Consider the following 27668-nt stretch of genomic DNA (forward strand, 5'->3'; position numbering starts at 1 on the left):
CAAAAAAAAATAAATCACTAGGGATTAGTCCAATAGGTATAATTCTTGTCTTGCAATTTTTGCTTAACCTCACGTTAAACTACACATAAGGTGGTTACTATGGGTCAATTAAAATAAACTCCAGTATGTTTAAGGCTAAGATGGAAAGGGAATAAAGGGGCAACATGTATTTGGGCATGGCTGCCTTGGGATGATGTAATAACAATGATTAAGGTATAGTGAGCTTCTATGTCATGAGGGAGAAAAGATGGGATACAAAAAGTACCATTCATAAATCACTGCTGCCACACTTGTGTAAAGAACTCATCCAGCTTACCTCTGTCAAATCAAATTAAATCAACGAGCAGTAAATAGAACTATTTTGACCTATAACATATGCCATCTCTCTCTCTTTCTTTGTTTACCAATAGGCACCTTTTTCTTCAGAGTGGAAGAAGAAAGAAAGGAAGAACTTTGGAAACATACCTTCAATAAAACTCTAGTGACCTTCAGAAAGTGAAGTGCTTTTATTTTCCAATGTAGAGGAAGGGGCCAAAAGAAATGAAAATTACGTACATCAGAAAACTTATTTGAACATTCAACAAGGATCTTAAAGTTGTACTTAGAACCAAAAGCTAAAAAGATAGGAAAGGTATGTAACCATTTGCGGTGAAATATGAAGTAAGGGGCACTTTTAATATTACTTTTTACAAATACACATATTCTTACTGCCATAAAATTCTGCTCTTCATGTAGGGATTTACTTCATAGTAATATGTATTATTAACAAGAAAACTCAAAGCCACTAGTGAGTGGTAGTAATGCAGTGAGCAGGGGTAACAATTTCTAAACCATCATTTGAAAACTCAAATGTCTCATTACAGCTCTGATTGTAGTCAATTGATTTTTCAGTTTTACCAGAAAGATAATAGATTATAATAAATAAACTTATAAAATATATAAGCATTTGACTTGATAGAAAATTTAATTTGAACTTAAAAATTATACATGTTTATTAGCCTGATTTCTGTGAATCACTGGGATCTATGTTTAAAAGGATAAATATACTTCTAAACCCAAAAAAGAGTTTATTTTAAAATGAAAACAATCAGAATAAAGGAATATTGGGATCTTAATTCTCTAATTTAAGATCAATGTTTCAATAAAAAAGTAAAATAGTATATTGTCACATATCTCTAACATAGACACTTTAAAAATACTTTGTTGTGAAATTTAGGAACTACTAGTTTGGAGCATAAAAACACACAAAATACCTTTGTTGAAGATGCTTTAGTCATAAATGTTATATCTGTTTAACAAACAAGGGAAAATGACTTTTAATGGCAAAAAAAAGGATTTCCTAAGCTATAGCAAAGTTGATAATGACCTTATTTTTGAAAAATTACTTTCATAAGATTTAGCCTTGGAAGATTTTTCTAAGTATTTAAAACTTGGTAATTACAGATTTTATCCATAAAAATCAGTGCTTTTTTTTTAAGCTACATAGTTTTATAAACTACTGGACAAGTATAATTATATCTTTAAAAAATGACAAGGATTCTATTATTTTTTGCTACTCTACACAGGCTTAATTCTCATTACCCTCTAAAGAGTTTTTCTTCAAAAGGCTTCTTATGAAAGAGAAAGTGAAGATTTGGAAGGGAATAGGGACCAACCCAGTTGTATTGAAAATTTGCCAGGATACTGAAATGGCAGAATTCTATGAAAGAGTTTTTTGGTTATTAGTAATATAGAGTATATAAACAGTTAAAGGTATAGTAAGGCATTCGCAATACAAGCTGGAGGGGCGTATAGCTTCATGGCCCTTGAAAGTAATGCTTCAATTTCTTACCAGAATTTATGGAATGTTTTTGCATATACTGTACATCTATTTGCTATCTTCTTGTAAACAGTTTTTACCTATGAATAAAAAACCATTTAAAGAGTTTCATGATAACACATAGCAGATGATCAATATGCCAATAGAAATAACTACCATTCCAAAGAAATCAGATATCTCCCTTAGAAGGCTAAGTTTTGCAAACAGAAAATATAAATATGATTCATTTCAAACATTAAGTTTTGCCCTCTGCAAATACACATGAAGTTTAAGTATTATGCTGTGTTTGCTCACTGTCAAATTTCACTTGATGCTATTAGATAACATTACATGTAATCCATGACATGCCATTAGAGGACACTACTATTCATGAACAGTCACATGCATTACAGTTAGGGTCACCAGCTGATGCATTATTACACACTGTTTTGCACCTCAAAATTAGAACCACTACAGTGAGGGTCACACTTACAAATCTTCCTGGCTGAAGGAAAAATTAGCCCATGCATGAAAGTGACTAGCTTCAGCCCTCTATTGGGAAGGGGTGATTTAGGACTCTTGCAGTCCTTCCCCTTCTTGCGCACTGACTCCCGGGGTTTCTCCTTCTCCAGGTAGGGCTTCTGCTTTGGCTTCTGCTGCAGGCTCAGGTTCTGTTTGGGGTTCCTCTTTGTCATTTATTTCTACTTCATCTTGAGCTTCTATTACTGCAATTACTACCTCAGTGGAGGTAGCTGAGCTTTGTTCTTGACTTTCTATTTCCTTTTGAGATGCATTTTCTTTCCCCTCACTGTCTTCATTGGACATTGGAGTAATGTTGGACTGACAGCTGTCCTGAAGATAGTTACTATGGCTGCTGGCACTGCCCAGTCGGCTGGAGGCCACCACTGCTTTCACTGCAGCCTGATGGAAAAGAGAAAAGCAAGAGTTTTAGCTTGCTTTGGAAATGGAACGGTAAAGATCAGTCCTGATGTTGTTAGGGAATTGATGCTAGGGGTAAATATTCATTTGTTCTTCCAAGAAGTATATCAGACATGAATCCAAATGAGTTTTTAAATATCATTTTGAAATGAAAAAGTTAAGTAAGAATAATAACTTATATTTACATTATCTTAAAAAGTGATCTGTTCATAGTAACCCTTTGGAGTAGTTGAATGTTGTTATCTCTATTTAAAAGATGAGGATCTGTGACTTAGAGAGGTGAAATGAATTGTCAAAACCTCCTTAAATAGCTAGGAAGTGGCAGGTTGCCTTTTCTTTTAAAAATTGTCAAAGTTTTATTTTGCACATAATGAACAAGTAAAACGAGCATTTCTTTATATAAAGTAGAATAGAATAAGGAGAAGATTTAACATAAAACCACAAATCTCTATTTCTAACAGCTTGCTTTTTCTTTTCAGAATATAATTAATTCAGCATGTGACTTTCAAAGTTGTCCTGATTTTCTGTATTTCCCTCTGACTTATTTCCTGTTCTCTTCTGTACATTTTTTGGAGAAAAATATTTCAATGACTCTCTTTTTTGGCAATGCCATCTGTCCCAAGATCCTTCTCCCTACCCTTGCTGAACAAAACTTCTGTAACAAATACGCACAGTTCAAGCAAAACAAATGCCAACATACAAAAATATGTATCTAATTCTGAATTATGAGTCCACTAAGTCATTCACGGTTGTTTTTCTTTACAATGTTGTTTTTGAATGAATGAGTGAAAAAGAATTTAAATGCATTTTTAATTAACAAATTTATTATGTGCATAGTTTCTGCTTTCAGGGAGCTCACATTCTAATGGAGGAGATAGTTAGAAAGGTGCCATGGTCCTTAGGGCTCAACAGCAAAGCAGATAGTAATGTGTCATCTTTAATGTTATTTAATGTAATTTATTGATAAGATCATATTGGTCTCTGATATTGAATCTTTTGGCAGTGCCAAGGACTTTGCTGATAAGAACTTTCTTTTCTGGGTCTTCTATAACTATAGCTGCATCACCAGCAGGAAGAAGTTGCTAGTCCATATCAACATCAGAGTTACTTTCCTGAGCAATTGCTGTGTGGGGATAGGCTGGAAGCAAGGGCAGGAATAAGGAATAAGGGGATGTAAAGGGTTGAGGAGGGTGGTACCACTAGTCCTAGGGATTTTGGACTTACCTTCCCATTAGCAATATCTGGTCAGAAGTTGGTATTGGTGGTGGCAAGAAATATAGTCCCTTCTCCATAGTGACTCGTGGCCTCATGATGGAAACAGGACCTTCAAGGTTAGAGGTCACTGCTATTCACAAGGTTCTTGGTTTCAGGGTTCTGGTCTCTCTCTATCAGGGTATGAGGACAGATGGTATTCAAGGTGATGGCTGAGGTAGCAGTAGTAGTGTGACCTATCTGGCACAAGCTGCCTCCTGTCTCTCCCTGAGGTTGCCCTACTGTGCAACTAGACTGGCTTTCCTGCCCCATAGGTGGCAGTTTATATGTTTGTATAAACCTCTAGGTTCACTCTGCATCAGTTTATACAAGTCTTTCTAGGTTTCTCTGAAACTGTCTATTTTATCATTTCATACTTTGTAAATCTGTTATGTTCACATGCTTTAATTTGGTTCAGCTATTCTTCAATTTATAGCCATTTCCTTAGCTTCCATTTCCTTTCTATAGCAAAAGCTGTGTATTTTCCTTTTTCTTTGATCCTCTTGGTGCTTAGTCCTTAGAATGGTTTCGCTGAGTCAAAGGGTATACACAGTATACTGACTTTTGGAGCATAATCCCAGGTTACTTTCCAGAATGGCTAGATCAGTTCAAGGCTTCATCAACCATGCACTGTTTTCCTTCCATCTAATAAATCTAATTTTTCTTAGTCAAATCATCTTTGCCAATCTGATGAATATGAGGTAGAACTTCAGTTACTTAAATTTGCAATTCTCTGATTATTACTGTTTTAAAAAAAACTTTTTAATAGCTATTGATAGTTTAGATTTCTTCCTTCGAGAACTCTTTTGATGATTTATCTATTGGAGAGGTTTTGTGTTTTTATATATTTGAGTTACTTCCTTGTATAGCTTGGTTATAAAATCTTGGTAAGATATATATCATAAAGATTTTTCTGTTAGTTATCTATTTTCTTTCTAATTTTAATTGAATCGGCCTTGTACATGAAAACTCTTTTCAATTTTTTGTAATCAAAATTGTCCATTTTATTTCCCTGGTTAGATAATGACTCTTTCCCTATTCATAGTTGCAAAAAATATTTTTTTTCTTTCTCCTCTGTTTATAAGGTGACCTAAGTTATATACCTATTTGGAAATTATCTTGGTGAGTTGAAATAAACCAAATTTCTGCTAGAATGCTTTCCAGTTTTCTCAGAAGTTTTTATCACATAGGGAGTGGTGATGTGTTTATTAGAAACTATGCCATTATGTTCATTTGTACCCACTGTTGTATAACTATTGGTTCTACTGATCAACTTTTCTATTTTATCCTATACCATATAGTTTTGATGATTATTAGTTTGTAGTTTGACACCTGGGATGCTAGGGTGCCTTCCTTTCTACTTTTTTTTGTTATTTCCCTTGAGAATCTTGACATTTTGGTAGTCTAGATGAATTTCGTATTTTTTAAGCTCTTTAAAGTAAAGTAGTTTAGTTGATATGGCACTGAATTTTCATTTGGGTAGTTTTCATTTTTATTATTTTGGCATGTTCTAACCATGAGCAATTAAATTTTCTACTATTGATTAGGTCATTCTTCATTTTGTTGTGTTTTGTAGTTGTATTCATATAAATCCTTTATATGTCTTGAGAAGTATATTCCCCAAATTTTATATCCTTGGTTATTTTGAATAAAATTTCTCCATGTCTTTCTACTGAGTTTTGTTGACATTGTATAGAAAGGCCAATGATTTGTGCGTATATGGGTATTTTATGGCCTACACCTTTTCTAAAGATTTTAATTGTTTCAATTAATTTTAGTTGACTCTCTAAGCCTTAGTTCTCTAATCAGCTCATCTATATAAATAGCTTTGTTTCCTCTATGTCTATGCTTATTCTCTCAATTTCTTTTGTGCATGTGTGTTATAGCTATAGCAAGTATTTCTAGTACTATATTAAATAATAGTGGTTATACTGGACATTATAACTTCAATTAGAAAAGTCTTTAGTCTTTTTCCATGATATATAATATTGGGCCTTGGATTTAGATAAAGACTATCTATCATAGTAGGGAAAGGATAACCTATTTGCTTTTTAGAGTTTTTAACAGAAACCATTTTGAATTTCATAAAAAGCTTTTTCAATATCAATTATATAAACATGTGATTTTTATTATTGTTATTAATATTTTCTAGTATGAATATAGTTTTCTACATATAACCAAATATGAAATACTTTTATAAATACAACTTGACCATAATACATACCCCACCCAAACACACACCCACACCCACACACACACACACACACACACACACACACACAATCTTTCAGGTATATCGTTGTTATCTCTATGTTAGTACTTTTATTTTGTTTGCACTGAGGTTAATTAGGTCTATAGTATTTTTTTTTTGTATTTTCTTTCTCCCTGATTTAGGCATCAATACCTTATTTGTATCATAGATAGTGTTTTGTACAACTCCTTATTTTTGCATTTTATGTAATATTGGAATTAATTATTCTTTGAATGTTCGAAGGAATTAACTTATGAATCTATCTGGTTCTTCCTTTTTTCTAAGGGAATTTATGGATTGTTTGATTTTTTTCTTGAATTGAATTAAAAAGTCTATTTCTCATTCTATGGACCTGGTATTTTATATTTTCTAAGTATCCATCCATTTCATTCCATTTTTCAGATTTGTTCTCATATAATAGGCAAAATAATTTTTAATAATTTATTTTATCTTTTATCATTGTAAATTCTTTTTTTCATTTTGATAGCATCAATGTCATTTTCATTATCCTTAGCTAACTAATTTTAGTTTTTTTTAAACTTCTAGTTTTATCAATTCATTTCTTTACTTCCAGTTTTATTAATCCCTTATTTGCTATTTAGAATTTCAAATTTAATTTTTAAAAATGCTTTGCTTTTCTAGTTTATCTGCAGTTGAATTGATTTGTTCCTCTTTTTTTTGTTAATAAAGACATTTAGAAATATAAATGTTTTCTAGGAACCGTTTAAAAGTTTTTGTATGCTATCTAATTATTGTCAATTTCTTTGACGACATTTTCTAATGCTTTTTTTTTGTTTTTGTTTCTAATGTCGTTTTTTTTTTGACCCAGAAATTTTGTAGGATTAAGGTATTTAGTCTCCAATTAAAATTTTAATCCTCTTTTCCAAGGCATCTTTGAACAGATTTTTTTTTCTTCGTGGTCAGTAAAGGAATTTTTTTTGGTGAAACAGTTGGGGTTAAGTGATTTGCCCAGGGTCACACAACTAGTAAGTATCAAGTGTCTGAGGCTGGATTTGAACTGAGGTCCTCCTGACTCTAGAGCTGGTGGTCTATTATCCACTGTGCCACTTAGCTGCCCCACATTAAAGGAATTTTTAAAAAATATTGACACATTGAGATCCTCACTATTATAGTTTTGTTGTCTATTTCTTTCTGTAATTCAATTAATTTTTGTCTTTAAGTATTTAGATATTATCCCATTCCATGTCTATCTACTAATTATTGATTTTGATTCATTACAATGTAGTCTCCATTTATCTCTTTTATGCTAATTTTTACTTTTGCCTTATGTGAGATCATGGTTACTAGACCTGCTTTTTTGAGTTCACCTTTCTGTATTACATTCTGCTCCAGCACCTTATTTTAACTCTGTAAATATTTATATATAAGTGTTTATCTTATAAATGACATATTGTTGGGTTCTGCTTTTTATCCATTCTGTGATCCTCTTTCATTTTATGAGTGAGTTCATTACATTTATGTTCATAGCTGTGACTGTTAATTGTGTTTTTTCCTTCATACTATCTTATTACATTTTCCCCTTTCTTTGTCTCCTTTATCTTTTAATGATAAAGAAGAATAAGATGGTGAAAGAGGATTGTGCTTAATACTAATGATCTCTAATTGAGGTGGCCTGTTTCTACACTGCTACTCTTCTCTTCAGCTCACCCTGCCCTCATTCACAGGTTTTTACTATTTTTTTCATTATTTAAAATTCCCTCTTCAAGGTCTAACCTCACAGTGGAATTTGTTTGCTCATAATGAAATTCCTCATGAATTTTCCTTTCCCTCTTAACTCCCTCTTCCCTATCCTTGTGCCTTCCTATTTTCCTGCTGAGTTTAATGTATTTTTAAACCAAACACCTGTATGTATGCATGTATGCATACATGCATGTATGTATATGCATGTGTAACTATATGTTGTGTGTCCAAGTTTTTGTGTGGTTCAGAAAAAAGTCAAGTTGATGTGATGCCCATTCCCCACAGTTCTTCCTCCATGTATATATGCTCTTTTTTTAGTGTACAGGTGTGTAACTTCCTCCTTTCTTTCCTGGTATATTCTCCCTTGCTCTCCCTTTTCTTTCTTCTCTTCAGACCATTAGAACAGAATAAAACCACCTTGGACCCTCTATTTGCCTTATGATTCTTGAAGAGATTGGTGCCCTGAAGGCATATTTATTTCTTCTCTTTATTAAAATGTAATTAGTTTATCACTAAATAGCTTCTTCCAAATCAATATTTGTTTCTATCTGGTCTTTTCATTAGGAATGTTTGAAATTCTATTACATTAAACATTACTTTTTTTTCCCCGTAGGATTATACTCAATTTTGTAAGATGTTATTCTTTTTTGTAAGCTATTGCCTTTTGGAGTATAATATTTCAAGATCTCTTCTCTTGTATATAGTGATAGCTGCAAAAAAATGTGTGATCCTGACTGTATTTCCTTTGTTCTTGAATTCTTTCTTTTTGGGTGGTTGTTGCATCTTTCCTTTTATGTGGAAGCTCTCAAATTTGGTATAACATTATTGGGAGTTTTCATTTGGGGCTTTCTTTCAGGAGGTAGCCAGTAGATTATTTCTATTTTTACTTTGCCTTCTGGTTCTAATAGAATAGATCTAGAAAATTTTTGTTTATTATTTTTTGAACTATAATATCCAAGATTTTATTTGGGGGGGAGTTCTATTTTTAGTTAGTTGATAGTTCTTAGATTATCTCCCTTTGACCCATTTTCCAGGTCAGTTGTTTTTGATAGTATATACCTTATATTTTCTTCTATCTTTTCAATCTTTTGATTTTCTTTGAATATTTCTTCTTGTCTCATGAAGTCAATGCTTTTTATTTAACTCATTATAATTTTTAATGTATAGATTTTTAGGGATAAGATTAACTTTCTGTTCTAAACTGTTAATTTTCCTTTCCATTCTTTCCTACAAAGCTATCTTTTTGTTTAAAATCACATTTAAAAACATCTCTTGCTTTTTTTCTTCCAAGCACTTATAGTCAAGTCATTCTTTTCTCTAAGGTGCTACTTGGACCTGTGGTGGACTTAGTCTATAGCTCTGAGTTTTCCTCTTGGGCTTCTCTCAATTGAAAGTATTCACTGGGTTTAGTGGATTATTCATTTGTTTTATTTACTCATTTGAAGCCTCAGTTTCTGGGTTAGAGCACTGGGTCTGGGTCAGACTCTGCTCCATACTCTCTGATAGTTTGGGCAGGCCTGGCTTAGTCCTGGCTGTGGTGCTTAAGCTTCAGCCTTGCCTTCTGCAGGAATTCCTACATTTTGGTTGGCTCAGTCTTCTGGTGGCTTAACTTGAGTTTTGGCCATGGCCTTTCCTCTGTCTCCTTTTTTCACAGTCACAAGCTCAAAGTTGACTTTGTTCCTTACTATGATGCTGACAGGTCCCAACTAATTTTATTGATAACAGGTCTTTTATAGTACCCCTGCTGCTATATTGGCCCTTTCTTTTGCTGTGGCTGAATGCTAGGCTGTCCAGGTGCCCTGTCTTCTTAGTTGTCTCAGGCATGGCCTGCCTGGATGCTGGATTAGGTTCCCTAAATCCTGGTCTGGCCCTGTCTCTTGCTATGGGTCAGATGCCTAGATTCTGTGTTGAACACTAGTCTGGCCTGGCCTCCTGATGTCCCATCTGTCTACTTTACAACATCTCTACTCAGCCTCTGAAGGTTTCTGACAAACCTAACAATCTTGTGCAGTCCTAGACTTGATGAAGCTTATAGCCATTTCTCTTTATTTTTCTTCATTATTTTCCCTCCTGGTGAATTTCTAGAGCTTTGCTCAGATGTTTGTGGAAGATCTGAGGTTTTCTAGGTTCTATCACACCAGCATCTTAGCAGTAAGTCCATTAGAATGCCCTTTCAATATCATTCACACATATTTCTTAGCAATTTAAGAAAATGGCTTTTAAAACTGCTCTAATAAAAAAATTCTTGATTTAAATAAAAACCTACACAAGACTTAATTCATTCAAGTAAATTTGCCTTTGTATTATAATGATACTGAGATCTTAGTCTCTATGAATCATAGTTTGCTTATCTAAAAGTAAGGGAGTTAGACTAGATGATTTCTAACTTTCTAACTCTATGGGCCTTGCACCACAAGTCTTTCAGTTGGTGTTAATGATGGAACAAGGAAGGTTTCATGATGGCATTTGAGCTATGGTGTCTTGAGGGAGGGAAGAATTTTGGAAGGTGTAGTTGAGGAAGGAGTGCATTCCAGGAATAGGGGATAAACTACAAAAATGCATGGAAGAAGTCAATGAAACAGGAGAGAGCATGTGAAATTCAGATAATACATTTTGGATGGAATATAAAATGTATGGAGGAGAGTGGATATGAAATAAGGTTGGGAAGATAGACTGGAGCCATACTGTAAAAGGCCTATAAGGCCAGACTAAGATGATTGTATTTGTCCCATTGGAAAGAGGAAGCCACTCAAAGTTTTAGAACAGGGTAATGTCATTGTCAGACCCACGAATTAATAAAATTATTTTGGCAGCTGTGTGAAATGTAGATTAGAAAAGGAAGAGAGAAGAAGCAGATAGACAGATTACCATATTACCTAGGCCTATTACCGTAGTCTATGAAAGAAGTATTGAGGAACCAAACTATTATGATGATGGTTGTTTGAGTGAACAAAAAGGGAAAGATTTGTGAGAGTTCATGTTTGTAGAATTGATAGGACTCTGTAACTGATTACATATGAGAAATAATGGAGAGAAGAAGCAAAGATGACTCCAAGGTATGTACCTGGGAGATTAGAAGATTATATAGATCAACAGAAATATGGAAGTTGGGAGGAAAGGCCAGTTTTAGGGGGATACTTGATTTGGGATACTTGAATTAAGTAATATTTAATTTAAGTGATTTCTCATATGTTTAATTCTTTAAAAATTAGTGATCCATAGAACACTAGTTTTTTTTCAATTAAAATGTGAAAAAAAATCATTTGACACTGAAACCATATTAAACATAGTTTAATTTGCTGTACTGTTACAGTAGGAATATTGCTAGATTTTAAGTCAGAAAAAATGAATTTGATATCCATCTCTGCTCCCTCTATGACCTTAAGCAAATCACTCACTTCTCCTTTCCAGGTTTTAATTTTCTTGTCTGTAAGAATGAAGGGATGGACTAGAAAACACTAAATGTTCTAAATCTATGATCCTATAATCATAATCTTTCTCTAAAGAATCAGAAGACACTTAAGGATCTTGGAGGTCCTCAGAATTATCATTCTGAATGTCAATAATCATTTCATGGCATTGTTAGTGGTTAAAAAAAGTATAGGAGACTAAGTTGAAGCTATCCTGATCCAATAACATACCCCAAAACTTGATATTTTTAATAAATCTCAGATAAACAGGCTTACTGAGCTTTTTATATTTTTTCGTAAAAGTAGAATACAGTAAAATATCTGCTTATATGAATATTTTGATTATTTGTATTCTGGAAAGATAGGAATTTATGTTCTTTAAAAAAAATAACTACTTTCTTTTATGTAAAAAAGAAAGCAGTGATGTGAGTACAATTTGGAGAATGAAAGACAAAGATTACCAGTGCCACCATACCCCTCTAGTCTTTGAATTAAGCTCTAAGGTAATTTTCATCAACACTGGAAACATGATGGGAATTGAAATGAATTTTCTAGTCTAAAAGCAAATAACAAACTCCTCACTTGGGGGAGTGGGCAATGAAGCAGAAACAAAGTATTTCAAAAGATAGATGATTTTTTTGCTTGTTGACTGGGTGCAGGTGTGGGTTTGATTCAGAAAAGAGCCAAAATAAATCATCTGCTTAGGGTTATCTCAGAGATGCACTTTGTTCCTTACTCTTTGGGAAAGAGGTAACGATCAGCTGAAAATGGCATTTTATGGAGCAGACATCACAGTAGATAATACTAAAAACGTGTAACTCAGAAAAGAAATCATTTCAGCAGATGATTTCAATAAACCAGTAGATAGAGTTTATCTATAGAAATGTAGGAAGCAGCAAGCAGCAGCTTTGGAAACAAGGAAATGTTCTAGGTGGGCTATAGCCGAGAAGCATGAATTGTTCAGATTGCACACATTCCCTCTCCCCATTGTCCTCTGGCTATGTGTATTCCCTTCACAATATATGTACTTTGGTTTAGTTTAGTTTGGAAAAAGAGAAACACTAGATGCGGGTCTGTGAACTATGCTTTTTACAAAAAGAAAAAAAGAAAAAGGAAAAAAATTAGAAACACCACTCAATACATTGAAAAAAAATCTGACAACATATGAACCATTCTACACTCAATCTACACCCCACCACTCATCTTCTCTGCAAATTAGAAGAATCTTTTCATATTTTCTCTTTGGGGTCAAGCTTGTAGACAATTTGCAACATTTTTAATTGTTGTATGGTAGTGGTCCTTTCCATTTACATCACTGTAATTATATGTATTGTTTTCTTAATGCTGCTTACTTCAGCTTGCATCAGTTCATGTAAATCTTTTCATGTTTTCCTGTGTTCATCATACTTGTTCTTTTTTACAGCACAGTAATATTCCATTACATTCATGTACCACAATTTGTGGTTATTCCCCAACTAATGAGCATTTACTTTCCATTTCCTTACTATCACAGAAAGTTCTACTATAAATATTTTAGCCACCTTCTTGAGGCATATGCCTAACAGTAGAATCTCTGGGTCAAAAGGTATAGACATTTTAACGACTTTATTTGTTTGCACAATTCCAAATTACTTTAGAAAATCATTATACCGATTCACAGCTCCACCAACAATAAATTAGTGGGCCTATCTTTTCATAACCCCTCTAACATTGACTATTCCCATCTTTTGTCATCTTCGCCCATGTTCTAGATTTGAGGCTACATCTCAGATTTGTTGTTTTTGTTGTTGTTATTTTAAATTAATCTTATTTTATTTATACCTTTTGTTTTTAACAGTAATTTCTGAATATGTCTCTGTGAGCCAGCCTTTGTGAGAAAAAAAGAAAACTGGTTGAAGAAAGTCAATCAATATAATGACTGTTATCTGACAGTATATGCAATCTGCTGTTCCTAATGAAGGGAGGGAAGTGCATTTTCTCATTTCTTCTCTGGGGCCAGGCTTGGTCATTATAATTTTATGGGATTCATTTTCATTTTTTTCTTATAACTTATAGTTTTGTAATCATTGTATGTATTGTTTTCCTGGTTCATCTTGTATCACTCTGTATCAGTCCTTATGAATCTTTACATATAACCATAGAGTTTTCATTGATAGCTTTAAAAATTTATTTATTTATTTTGTTCTGAACTGAAGAAAAAACAAGCATTTCCATAACATAGTAGTATAGAAAGAATGTTTTTTAAATCACCTTCATTTCTGAACATTTCTTTTCACCCTTCCCTACCAAGTAAGCCACCTCTTCTGACAAAGATTTTTTTAAGAGTTCAGTAAAAGAAATTCAATATATCAAGTGTGTTTGTCAGTACATGCAGTAATCCTTACCCATAATCTCCCACTTGTGCAAAGAAGAGAGGGAAGTGCATTTTTCTCAACTTCTCTCAAGGATCAAGCTTCATCCATAATATTAAAAAAAATTTCAGGGTTGGTTTGATATGCTTTTTTCTATTAGTAATTTAGAACATTACATATGGTTTTTAATGCTTTATAATTCTTTTGACAAGTATTTATTCATATCTTTTGACCATGGGGAATGGATTTGGGTTTTATATTTCTGTCCATTGTTTATACATCTTGGATAGCAAATTCTTATCTAAGAAAGGTGATACAAAGGTTTCCTCCCTCCTCCCCCAACCCAATTCAATCACTTCCCTTCTTATGCTACATTTTTAATGCAAGAGCTTAATATAGGAGTTTGTATAGAAACTTTTCATTTTCATGTAATCAAAATTAGCTATTTTATCTGGTGTGGGAAAACTTTATTGTATTATTTGAACATAGATCTGTATGGCTGAAATCAAAATTGTTACTTAGAGACCAGATAAGTTTAATTCTTGACTGAGGAGCTAGGTTATGCTGACGAGAAACCTAGTCAGATCCAAAGTCTAATGCAAAGGAATATGAGTAGTTTTCTCCCATTATACATCTCAAGCAACACATGTCTTACCCAGAAACTGTTTTTGTGCTGGCCAATCAGATACTATTTCCTTGTTCCTTTGTTTGAATCCTATATAATGTGTAACTTATAGACACTGGGGGGAGAGGTGGGCCACCCCTTTTTCAGGTCTCTCGAAAAAGACGACTTAAATTTGCTTCTAAGTTATTTCAGTTCTGGATTTCGTTCTCAGCTAACACTGATTAAGAATGTTTCCTCCCCATAGCTGTGAAAGGTACATGATCTACTTTTCTTCTATTTTTTTTAAATGATATGATCTTTAATATTCAGTTTGTGTGTCCATTTTGAATTTATTGTGGAATATAGTGTAAAATATTAGTCTACGCCTAATTTCTTCCAGATTGCTTACTAGTTTTCCCAGCAATTCTTGTCAGAGGGAGTTCTTTCCTCAGTAACTTGTATTTTCAGATTTATTGAATCCTAGGTTCAAGATCTGATTTTTTAATAACTTACAAGTCTCTGAAAGGCTAACTGTCAAAATGCTATGGAAACCCTTTAGAGATCCAGCTTCAAACATTAGAACAATTTCCCTGAAATACATATGTACGTACACACACATTCATATATGTGTGTGTATTGTCCATTTTATATATATTTAAAGTGGACAATTCTATGTTCTTTGGCAGTTCTGGACAGGGAAGGTCCCGGTCCGAGTTCCACTTTATGGTAACTCAGAACTTTGGAAATGCTTTGAAATAGAGCTGGCTTCCTCTAGTCAACCATAAAACCTTTTTCACTATAATTGTGCTGCTTACACTTAAATAAAAGGTACATACCTATAAAATATTTTTCTTACAAATTCATTTCTTTGCTTTGCCTGGGAAGCCCTTCAAAATTTTCTCAGTCAAAAGAAAGAAACTATTCAGTGTTTCTAAAACTCTATTATCTATCAGCTATGTCTACAATATGGGGAAATGAACCAAGAGAAATATATATACATATGTGGGTATATAAACACACACATATACACATGTACACATACACACATAGACACACACACACACACACACACACACACACACACAGAGTTATCCCTTCCACATGGCGACTTTCCCCATTGAGTTTCCACTATATCATGGGTCAGCATAAGAAATTAAATGGGAATCTTGGGGGAGTTTTGCAGAAGTCACAGGCAACATGTAAAGGCTAGCAGACAACACAGAACCTATGATTAAATACATAATCCAAATTTTACAATAAGGTAATGTAAACACCTCACAAAAGAAAAAGAAAAAGAAAAAATTCAGAATATTTCTCTGGTATGAAAGGAAGGCCAAAAACTTTTATGTGGTTTATCCAGATCACAGGGGTGCCACACCCCTAATCCCTATGATGTGGAAGGGATAACTGTATATGCATATGGGTGTGTGTGGGTGTAGGTGTGTGTGTGGATGAATAGGCAGTATTTGAGTTAAGGCCATCTCTTCAACATTCTGACAATTCTTCATCAACTTCTTGGTTTGCAAATCATTTATAAAATTATTTTGTGATTAAAGAATACAAGAAGCTATTGTCTTAAGAGTCAGTGAAATCTGGGGAGTGATTGTCCACAAAGTGTTTTATAGCATTTTAGTTAAAATCAAGTGGCATAATCATTTAATTTCATTTGCTTAGCAAGATATATTTGCTTCATTTATACACATCCCCAAAAATGACTGTAAAATTATGTATAAGTATTATTTAACTAAATGTTGATGTTTGAACCATTCTCCTTAATTTTTAATGGGTGAAAAACAGAAATAATCTGCTCAAGTTTTTTGAGTAATTTGTCCTCAGTAGAATGAATGTAGGAAAAATTTCTCATTTTTAATAAGCAATGTCAGAGGTGTAGCACAGCTCTAAGAGAGAGGACACCAACCTGAGTTTTCAGAATTTCAAATAAGTTTGGGACCAGAAATTTTCGTATTACTTTGATCAAGTCACTTCCTTTCTCTGAACCTCAGTTTCCTCAAATATAAAATGAGGGGATTAAATAAGATGACATCTAATTCCCTTCTAGCTCTGATATATTATAAAATGCTTAATACATAATATTTGATGAGGAATGTTGAAACTTTTGCATTTTTACTTATTAGAACACTCCTGAATTTCCTTGTAAAATGAGTCACTTCTTCCAGTGATTTCTTACCTTAAGCTTTCTCCGTGCATTGAATTCTTGGAGTTTCTTTTGGGCAGTGTCCATATGTACAAAATTAGCTGCCTTCCCTGTGACCCAAGGGTGCTGCAGAGCTTGGAATGTGGTCAAGCGCTTCTTAGGATCCAAAACAATCAGTTTCTTCACCTATAGCAACAGAGCACGATAGGCTCTTTAGTGGGGATATTAATTTCAAAATAAACGTGAGGATGGATACAACCCTATTTACAAAAACTCTATGATGGCAAAATGGGCATTGGCATGCCACCTGGCCTGTAAATATCAAAGGCCTGCCCATTACTTTTGGCTATACTGCTAAGAGAATACAAAAAAAAAAAAAAGGATAGTGTGATAGAATGAAAAGAGCTAGGTTTGAATCATGGGTTGGCCACTACTACCTAAGTGACCTGGGACAAGTCACTTCATCACTCAAGGTTTCAGGTCCTTCATCTGTAAAATAAAAGGATATGCTCTCAGGTATCTAGGTAAAGAAAGAGAAAAAAAATTTTAAGCACCTAAAGGTCATTAAAGACAAATGGCCACGTGTGGCAACGGTTGTAGGGTCAAGGAAGGCAAGTATGGATACCATCTAGGGCTGTAGCACTCTTGTTTGTTTCCCATCTAGGGGTCAAATAAATAGGTTCTGGTTTTATTATCATTGAAATTATATTAATGTAGATTAATTATATCATAATGCTATGTTATATGATGTAACGTGACATGTGATATGGTATAGTTATGTCATGTCGCTATGTTGTTATATCATTTCATGTCTTGTCTCATATCATGTCATTTCATCTCCTATTACAGTCCTTCAAGTTAAAGATTATACTTATGTAGTTCTTTTCTATGCCTACCTAAGTACCCACACATAATGATAAATTTTTAAATATATTTTTAAAATAATCAGCCTACTAATAGTTCAGAAGGAATATAGCTGTGGGCAAAGTCACTTCACTATTCTAGGTCTCAGTTTCATTTGCAAAATGAGAGGTTTAGATGAGTTTAAGGACTCTTCTAGTTCTAAATCTCTGGTCTCTGACTTATGTGCTACATACTTTCCTATGAGGAAAAAATCCATTGAAATCAAAAGAAATGTTGTTAGTAAATGGGCTAGGATTAGCTTTAATTACAGGAATGTCCTTCATGCCTGAGGCTTTGGCGTTATTTAGGAGGAATGAGTGGTCACTAAAATGTAGATAATTTGGATGAATTCCAACAAGCTTGATGGGCAGTAGTTGTCCTTGGTCATTACAGAAGCAGCTTTGGGCCATGAAAAAAAAAAGCACTTCACTATAAGTCCTGGGTTCTAACTCTGTGATTTCCAGAAAATTACGACTAAATGATCTGTAAAGTAACTTTCAACTCTAACATTCTACAGCTAGTTCTACAAGAAACCTTGATTATTCTTACATGTTGTTTCTTTCAGAAATGGCTCACGGGGAAACTTTTCAGCATCACACTAGTATCTCTGTTTTATTTAGAACACCTGAACCATCTAACCAACTGTTAGTTGAGGTATTTATTTAATGAATTCAAATGCATTTTATATTAATCTAAGCAAAATATAATCAATAAAAATTACATAATCCATTGTAAATAGGAGGGATCCTTTTTTCTGAGGTTGCTGTAAAGTATGACTGATAAAATTAGTAACCTTTCATATTCCATTATTCTTTAATTTCATAAAAAGTCATTCGTAAACTATAATAATAGCATCCTAATTGCCATCTCCAGGTTCCCCTCTCATCAGTCCATCTTTTATGAAATTGCCAAATTGAAATTCCTAAAGCATAGGTCTAATTAGGTCACTACCCTACTTAAGAAGCTCTAAAAGGCTCCCTCTTACATCTCAGATAAAATGTAAATTTGGGCTTTTAATGCTTCCCCTAATCTGGTTCAAGCCTACAGGTTTATTATATATTGCTCTCCTTCACACACTCCATGTTCCAGCTGTGGTGGCCTCCATACTGCTTCTTACTTGTGGCAATCTATCCCTTACCTCTGTGCTCATTCCCACTTCATTCTTCTCACTTCAACCTCCTACAATGCCTAGCTTCCTTTAGACTCAGTGAAAATGCTACTTCTTTCAAGAGGCCTGCCCTTATTTCTCAAAGGGCTCATCTCTCACACTGGAAATCATTTTGTATATATTTTGTATTCACCTACCTGTGTTCAAGTTGTTTACCTTTCAGGTAATGTAAACCCCTTGAGGGCAGTGACCATTTCATTTTTGTGTTTGAATCCCCAGTGCTTGGCACAGGAAGAGCACTTAATAAATGCTTGCTGAATGGAGGAAGTAATTCTGTTTCCACAAACATTATTTGTATGACTTAAAACATAGCTGAATAGTGAAAATTAATGACTTGCTATTTAAAGTGTAAAGCCCTTCATAATGATCTCCGAGTAGGATCATCCTCCTTTTCATAATAAGAAACAGGCCCTGAACATTTAAGTGGCTTGTCCAGACTCACAGAACTAGTAAAGAGCAGACCCAGAATCTAACTGAATTCTAGAAGAAACTTTAGCTCTAATGGAATGTGTTCACAGCCATGTCTTTCTCTTAGCATGTAGAGTGGAGAATTGAGTACTTTAACAATGTACCACTAAGGAATTTGTGAAAATTTGGATGAGGCTTTTTATTATCTAAGATGAAAAGGTTTCTTATAGCAAATTAGCTGTCCTCAGAGAATAATGCAGTTACTGAAAAGAAGCCTTAAGAACCCTGAAGCACTTTGTAGAAAAATTCATTGGAATACAGATTATCATATGTTAGCTAAATACAATTCCTTGTCCATTGATTAAAGGACCTTTGTTAGCATTGATTTATTACTGAATGTCCTTGAAAGTAATAAAGCTGAACTTATTTAAACACTCTATAATCAATGCCTTTTATTCATTTTTACTTATTTAGACTGCTATTCCTTCATTTTCAGAATTATTTACATTTTAAAATAATAAATGTTGGAAGAGACTCTGAGAAGCATCTTGTACCCTGCTTTACAGATGGAGAAATGAAAAGACAAAGATGTTGGGGTTGGGGGGTGGGAACTTGCCCAAAATAACATAGTTAATGACTGGGCCTGAATGAGAAAAACAGATCTCCTGCAGTTCAATGCTCTTTCTACTGTTGCCTCCCTAAATTCTTGCAGTCAAATGACAAATGGATAAGAACATTACTAACTCACACTAAAATTGCTTAACTGAAGAAAAAGCATACATGAATACATAGGAATGCGAACTTAAACCATGACTGACAAGTAATATGTTATTTTCTTCCTTAATCTGATTTTTTAAAAAGGGATTCTTTTTGGTCCACCTTACCAAATCCTTGGCATTCAAAGACACATCATCCCACCAAGGGGAGACAAAGCGATAGTGACAGTTCAGAATTCTCTTAAACATGTACTGATCTCCCCTTTCATCATAAAATGGTTCAAATCCACAAAGTCTGAAGAGGAAAGAGAAAATGAACAACTTTATTAAATAGTTAAGCACATTTCACTCCTGAAGAAATGCTCATCCTTCTCCATTAATGGTGTTTTCCTCACAGTAAGCAAACTCCTGATGGGCAAAATATCATTTTGTTAAACTTCTCTTTAACTTTATAACAGAAATTTATAACAGAAATTTGATGTTCTTATGAAATAAGAGTAGGAGTTCAAGCACACAGATTTCTATAATAAGTATTCTCACTCTCCTCAGGAAATGAGAAAAAAGGAGAGATAATTCAGTATATTTCCTGATGCACAGGGTATATATGCAGAATGCAAGAAAATGAAGATGCTTTTGAGAAGAAATTTAAGCAATGGGAAAGTGAAACTTTTCCCAACATTTTCATTCATCCCAATCTTCAAATTTTAGAGATGCTAATCAGTTAAAAATATCATCATCCACACAAAGTTATACTCCACTTCAAAAACCACTGAAAGAATAAAGACCTAGAAAAATGAAAAATGGCATGGAGGGTGATTGAAAGGGAAAACAATACAACCAGTGCCAAGATTTATGTGACTTTTCCAAAATCATGTAAATTATGTTTTGGGAGGCTGAGATTTTTTGCTGGCTACAGCAGTTGCACTTTACTGCCAATGTGGGCTACTGAAAATGGAAATCAAAGTCTTCTCTTACAGAAAACTAACAGGTTGAGATGTTCATGATCTGCTCTGATTCAACAGGTAAATGAATTAAACAGTGAGGGAAAAATAATCAGCAATGCCTAAATCCATAAAAAGTAAAATTAGGCAGCTAAAAGATTCTCATTTTGCTTAATTCTTTCCCAGAATGCCATAGCATGTTGTCTACATTCTTACAATAAGAAACAAACCTTTTTGACAGAACTTTAAGGCTTACAATATATTTTATAATCCACTGTTCTATTTGATGCTAGTAATAATGATGTGAGGCAATACAGTTATTATAATCTCCATTTTCATATGTGAAAATGAAGCCCCAAAGAAATTGAAACATAGAAGCCCAGGATCACAGTGTCAAAGATGAAATTTGAACCAAGGTCCTTCTTGACTCTAATCTAATATTCTTTTTACTATATCACACTGGTTGGGGTGACCACATACTGTGGAGGGAGAAAAAAAATATCTCTGTCCACTAGGGGCATGAGAACATAAAGTAAATGTTTTATACTTCTAAAGTATTCTGGAGCATAGCCTGCAAAGGAAATAAATGGCCTGTGGGTATTGAGGATGGGATGGAGGGGAGTCATCTGCAGAATGATGGAGGACATTGTGTCAAACATGCCCTTTGTACTCTTGTTAGAGCAGCCTGTATGCACTAAGGTCACTGCTGCTTAACTGGTATTCTGAATGTAGACTTGGGCACGAGCAATGGAGAAGGAAGGAAGGGACAGAGAATTCCCTTTATTCAAGACCAAGCAACAAATTTACATTCTATAGTTAATGAAAGAAACATCCAGTACATAACTGCATATTCAAAAGAAAAGGAAAGGACTTTGAAGGATGATTGATAATAATGTCACCTCAATTCAAAATTTCTTAAATTTTACTAGATTTGCTTTGCCAAGCAGCATAAATGAAAATGTATTTAGTCCTCATCAGTCAGCCTTTACTGGGTGAATTCTCTTCATGGTCTGTGGGAAGGAAGGTGCTTCTCTGGTAAAATAGGAGTTATTATCCACTGGCAGAATTATCACTGAATGAGTTCATCAATGTGTTACACTTTTATTTTGACACAAGCATGAATCTTTCAAGATGATGAATTGGTTCAATCTATGTTGCTTCCTAGCTGCTAAAATATGAAAGGGAAAATAATAAGTAGAGGAGTTATACTGCTTGAATGCCTCCTCCCTATCTCCAGTTGTGTCAGGCTCTTAGTATTAGCTGGGACAGAGATAAAATATAAAACTGATAGGGGAACACAGAGGCAATAAAGCAATCAGATGCTACAGGCAATCAGAAAATGATAACATTGGAAGGAATCAGATGTGGAGTAGTAGAATTCTGTCATTAAAACACCTAGAAAAAGTAAGAATCCCCCCAGACATTTTAATGTTAAAATATTAACCCTTTTGCCTGGTCCCCAGATGATAAAAGTCCAAGATGCTAAAGCTTATGATAGTAGTTGGTTTGTGTGCAGAACTGGTAGGTCATTCCAGAGTTGGAGATTTTCTATCTTTAATACATTCATGATTCTGATTGGCATGGCAGGAAAAAAGAAAATTAGCCTATATTGTCTGCCCTGACTCCTTGAACTAGAAACAGTTTGGCTCTTACCACCAACCTTCCACTGTGCTAGAGGGATACACAAAATAAAGCATTGTTGTAGGAACAGACCTTTAAAAGGAGGATGGTGGGAAGAAGGGCTAAAAGCAATGAAATAACATGAAAGGTGAAGTAGAAGGTCCACAGGTGTGGGACATACATATGTTTCCAATTTTTTAATATATTGATTGTTTTTGCTGATTGCTTTTTCCTCTTTCTCTTGTTTCTGAAAAATATTTTTTGTTACAAGGAAAGGGGGATAGAAAGGGATCCAAAAAGAAACTTAGATAGCTTAAAAACAAAAAGCATCAATAAGATGTATTTTTAAAAAAGAAAGTGAATCAAGCTATATTACAATAACATGAATATAACTTCTATAGGTATTTTTATTCAGGGAAAAAGTAACAAAAATAAAAATAAGCATCTAAAGTGCTAATTATTGGGATGAGTGGAAGAGAAAGTGTTTTCGATGAATGGTCACGACTTAATATAACTTTAAAATGTCTGAAATGCTACTAGATTTATTTTCATAGAGTATAAAAGAAAAAAAAATTATATTCTGCCTTATCAGTCAGAACTTATTGAGTTTATTGGGAAGTAGTATAAAATGTTGGAAAGGACACTGTATTTGCAGTCAGGAAGATGCAGGTTCAGATCCTGCCTTAGACACTTACTAGTAGGGTGACCCTGAATAAGTCACTTAATCTCTCAATTTCCTCATCTTAAAAAAAAATTGGGGGTAGTGAAAGGGTTTTGAATTTGGCATTGAAGGTCCTTTCCAGCTCCCAATCTATGCTCCTAACATCTTCCTCCTCAGGATGTCATTCTATAAGAATCCAGTGCTTTGTAAATATTTTTATAAGATAGGAATAATGGAGGCAAAGAAGAGAGAGGCAATGTGCTCCAGGAAAATTTGAAGGGAAAAATAATTCTTGGACCGGGGGATATTAGGACTTCATGGAGGAAGTGGTAGTTGAACCAAGCCTAGAAAGAAGAAAGGGATTTTGACAGGTAGAAATGAGGAGAAGGTAAATAGCAGGCATGGGAGCCAGTCAAACTATTCAAATAATTTAGTAAAAGTAAAATGTAAAAGTAAAGCAATATTAGGGTAAAAAACCAATTTGAGTTTAATCTTAATTATCTTCAGTAATAAATGATTACTCCCAAAGTTGAAAAATATTGAACAGGAGGAAGAACAAACAAGAAAAGACAAGAATAGTGCCTTTACCCCTCAGGAAATTACAAAGATTCTGTCCATATTTTCTTGGTCTGTTGTTCAATACTGATTAAATTTGAGGTTATCATTTGGATTAGAAGAAAATCCTCTCCTTGAATATGCTTAGAAAATAATGAATGTTTCACAAAAGGCTTCTTTGTGGGATGGCAGACCCAAACGGATGGGGCTTAGGGTCTTATAAAATGTTGTAACCCAATGCACTTTTGCTTTCTTCACTTACAAGATGTAGGTGATTACTCCCAGGGACCACATATCCACTTCAGGTCCATAGGCACATCCTCTAAGAATTTCAGGTGCTGCAGAGATGATAATACATTATTTCAAACAAGAAGTTCATTTGTAATTCACATTTTAGACACAATGAATTAAAAAGAAAAGAACATGTCTCCCACCATATAAACTGAAACAGTTTTGTACCAAGTTTTCTCCACTCAGATAATAACTAAATTGCTAAGTCAGGAACATAATGACCTAAGCTCCTGAATTAATTTGAGAGAGGGTAAAAGGAGAGAAAGTGTGTTAGGGGTATGTAAAAGTAAATACTCTAGACATAGCACAATATAGTGGAATGTAACTTCATCATCTAGTCTGAACTTTTCATTTTACAGGTGCAGAAACTGGTCCAGAGTTGAAAAGTAATTTGCCAGAGGTGAACTATTGATAAAGGTAGGGCTGCCATCCACTTAGCTTTTTTCTACTTCTTTTCCACTGTGCCTTTAATCCTAGAAATTATGGTACTATCAATATCATGTAACAATATATTAAGAGAGAGAGTTCTGGACCCAACATTTACTAATAGAGATATCACTGGTAAATAACCTTACCCCTGTGACATTAGGTTTTCTCATCTGTAAGATGGGGATGATAATCACACTACCTACCTGATAAGGTTGTTATAAGTAAAGTGCTTTGTAAACCTTAGGGAACTATATAAATGTGGGTTATAATTATTATCTTGTTCTCATATTTTTCAATGGAGTTCAGATAGAGTTCAAGGAAAAGTCATTATCATGATATCGTTTTATATTTAATGTTCTACGGCACAGGTGGATAAGATGATTGCCTTTTGTAAATTTAAAGTGTTGTGTTATTAGATCATCTGTAGTCTCACTGCAAGCGTCGTCAGGACAAGAGTACTAGACAGGGTGATATATGCCTCATTTTGTTCCTATTTAGTTTTGATTCCTTCCGCTTGAGCTCTGTATTTTGAAAGCTTTTATTTCATGTGATTTGAAGAGTACAAATGTTCAAAATACTGATGTCTCCTAAAAACAACGCTGTCAAATGTTCACAGATCAATCTTATGTACAGGCAATAGTATTGTCTGTAGTAATGCTTGAGAACCAGTGTGTTGTATTAGTTATCATCTCATTTTTTATGACATTCAGATAGAGACATTCTTGAGACAAGTTTGTATTCTTCTATTATTCTCTTATAGTTTGGGATTCTATTAATTATTGCCTATTATTTCCATGTCTGTATGGAAATATTTCCAAATTTCAAAGTGTGTTTTGTGAATCAAGGAAGAAACAATAAAATGGGAAAACAATAAATGCCAATTGCATTTGGTTGGTATTGGATTGGTAAACTGAAGAAAATTTACCTCTAGATGGAGCCTGTGAAATGATTGAGGATCTGAGGGTAGAATCAAAAGGTCCTCTATGAGTAATATCCATGAGGACTTAGCCAACAATATGTCAATAAGGAGGCATCAATCAAATGACTGTCAGAATAGCTATGGAAATTGAAGGGTTTGGGGCAGTAGTCCCTAGAACACTAAATATAAAAGAAGAATAGTAAAAAAGTGATTTGTCCCAAGGACTGTTTCCATCTGACTGAAAAGATTTTCTTTAATAATACTCCTTATATGTTACATACCCCATGTAACATTTTCACATATTAGCTTATTAGATCTTCAGAATAATCCTCAGAACAAGATGATCAGTTGTTATCTCTATTTTCTGGTAAAGCAACTGAAGCACAGACAGGTTAAGTGACTTGTTGAAGTTCACATAGTAGGTCTCTGAGGCAGCATTTCAATCACATTCAATTTCATAAGATCAATACTCAATCCCTTCAACATGTTGTCTGATCCTTCTTTCCTACTCCAGGGTCTCAAGAATAACTATCAAGTTGGAATACTCCTTATGCTATGGCATAAACTATGGCCTAGAACCCCAAGATTTGTGTTTACATGGAACAGGTTCTGAGAGGAAGGATATGCCTCCCAAATCATAGTTCTTTGACTCATTTTGCACCCCCTTCCCCACTCAACTTTCTTCTAGGAACTTTAGAACAAATCTTGTCTAGTTTTTCCCTGGTGTGAGTAAAAGGGGTCCCAGTTTTGTGCAAGAGTAATAGCAGTGTTGTGCTCACTATTCCAACAATATAACACAATACGTGGGGTAGCTAAGATATCTCCTCAATGTCACCCCTCACCAGCTCACTCTTTGGGTTAACTATTTGGGTCATTCCAACCTGTTCTCCTACTGATAGGACTAAGTTTCCAGAGAAAGTACTACCACAATTACGATCAGATTCCCTCAGGGGCTGAAGGTAACTGTTGAAGGGAAATATTCCACCACCACCCCCTCTACTCAGTATTCTAGCTCTTGAATCCCCACTGATGTGTTCCTATTTACAAAACCAGCCATTCAAACTGTAACACACTATACTAGGACACAGTGGATATCCTATAACCCATGTACCAAGTATTACATTTATACAAACCAGGCATTCACAATAATGATATTTTTGTATCTTAAATATACTTTAGTAATAAGGCAAAATTAATAATTATCAAATAATAGTTATTCATGTATCAAAGCAAGTACAGAAATAATAAAACACATCACAAACCACATATAAACCTGGGTCATACTCTCCCATCAATTCACTTAGTATCTGATGGAGATGGGGCACTAGGACAGGGAGCAGGTACACCTTACCAGAACCAGGAAGAGGAGCACTCCAGGAAGACAAAACACATGCGCTGGGCAAGTTTTTCCCATATAGACCTTATAACTCTGTTCTACAGACATTTGTCCTGAAAGTCCAGGAAAATGTGAGCTGAACTTGGAATCAGGAAAACCAGAGTTTAAATTCTGCCTCAGACACTTACCAGCTGTAAGACCTTGGGTAAGTCATTTACTCATATAAAATGAGGGACTGAACTAGATAGTCTCTAAGATTGCTTCCAGTTCTGTTTATGATCCTATGACCTATACCACATGAAACTGCTTCTTTGCTATCTGCTTGTCCATTGGTTCTCATTGCTCTCCAGTTGGGCAAAGACTCTTTTCTTATTTTCTTGAACATAGCATTTACAAGCTCTTTCAACTTGTGACTTATCTTTAAATGGGAGTTTAGGAAGTATTACCTCTTAATGTGAACAGCAGTTCCCTTTATGCTGAAGAACTGCAAAGCTTACCAGGTTTGAGATCTCTGGGCTATACAGGCCAGACCAACCAATTTTTCACTCATTAGGATGCCGTGTGGCTAATTAGAACAGATCTCACATCAACCAGCTCAGGTTGACTCTGAACCAGGCAAATCAGCCAAAGGAGCTGCAAGTCATTGTTTGGGCCCGATTGGCTCAGAATGAATGCAAATGGCAATCGTTTCTGTTTGGCCCAGAAACCCTGAGAGTCTTCCCCGTCCCAGATTTATTTATTTATTTATTTATTTTTGGTTAGATAAAGAGGCCATTCTCTGCCTCACTTACTATTAAACTTTAATCACTGAATAGGCTATTGCCTTCCTCAAACAGAGACCTGTTAAAGACCTTAGCTTGAAAAGGCCAAGGTGTCCCACTGCATCCTGGGCCATCTCCAGTCATCCTGATCTATATCTTGTCACTGGATCTAGATAGCTCCAGAGGAGAGAGTGAGGATGGAGACCTTGCACAGCCCTCCCTCACTTTAATTCAATTCATTTGCATGTCATGGCATCATCTCCTTCAAGAATGAAGGATGTACAGTAACAACAGCCATAAGTAGTCTTGCCCCCATCAGCTTTTCCTTCTCAAACCAGAGGGAGCAGAAAAGGGTAACTTACATCTGTAAGAAGCTTCTCCCTAAACTTCATTCAGCCAATCAATAATCATATAGCTGAAGTCATCTGCTCCTTTTTTTGTTCTCTTCAAACTGTGCCAGCAAGTGGCTTTTCAAATCCCCTGTTGTTCCTCTTCTGCTA

The 27668-nt window shown here is 34.6% G+C and overlaps 1 protein-coding gene across 2 annotated transcripts in view; it reads right to left on the reverse strand.

Annotated features, from left to right (window-relative positions):
- Positions 1-487: 487 nt before the first annotated feature.
- The window catches only part of CAMK4 (calcium/calmodulin dependent protein kinase IV), a 228562-nt gene continuing 201381 nt past the window's right edge, over positions 488-27668 (reverse strand). The window contains exons 8-12 of one of the 2 annotated variants that reach the window (XR_003569729.1): positions 23695-23770; positions 19824-19950; positions 16494-16646; positions 3962-4122; positions 2645-2719 (exon numbers count right to left, since the gene is read on the reverse strand). Coding sequence is in view for 1 of the 2 variants with exons in the window: in XM_027869157.1 (XP_027724958.1) it covers positions 2369-2719; positions 16494-16646; positions 19824-19950; positions 23695-23770 (707 nt within the window). In the remaining variant the exon portion in view is untranslated. Of the gene's footprint in view, positions 2720-3961; positions 4123-16493; positions 16647-19823; positions 19951-23694; positions 23771-27668 lie in introns of both variants that reach the window. The other variant, XM_027869157.1, reaches the window with a different exon arrangement.

Source organism: Vombatus ursinus, unplaced genomic scaffold (assembly GCF_900497805.2).
Source record: "Vombatus ursinus unplaced genomic scaffold, bare-nosed wombat genome assembly UNPS02014792.1, whole genome shotgun sequence".
Classification (NCBI taxonomy): Eukaryota; Metazoa; Chordata; class Mammalia; order Diprotodontia; family Vombatidae; genus Vombatus; species Vombatus ursinus.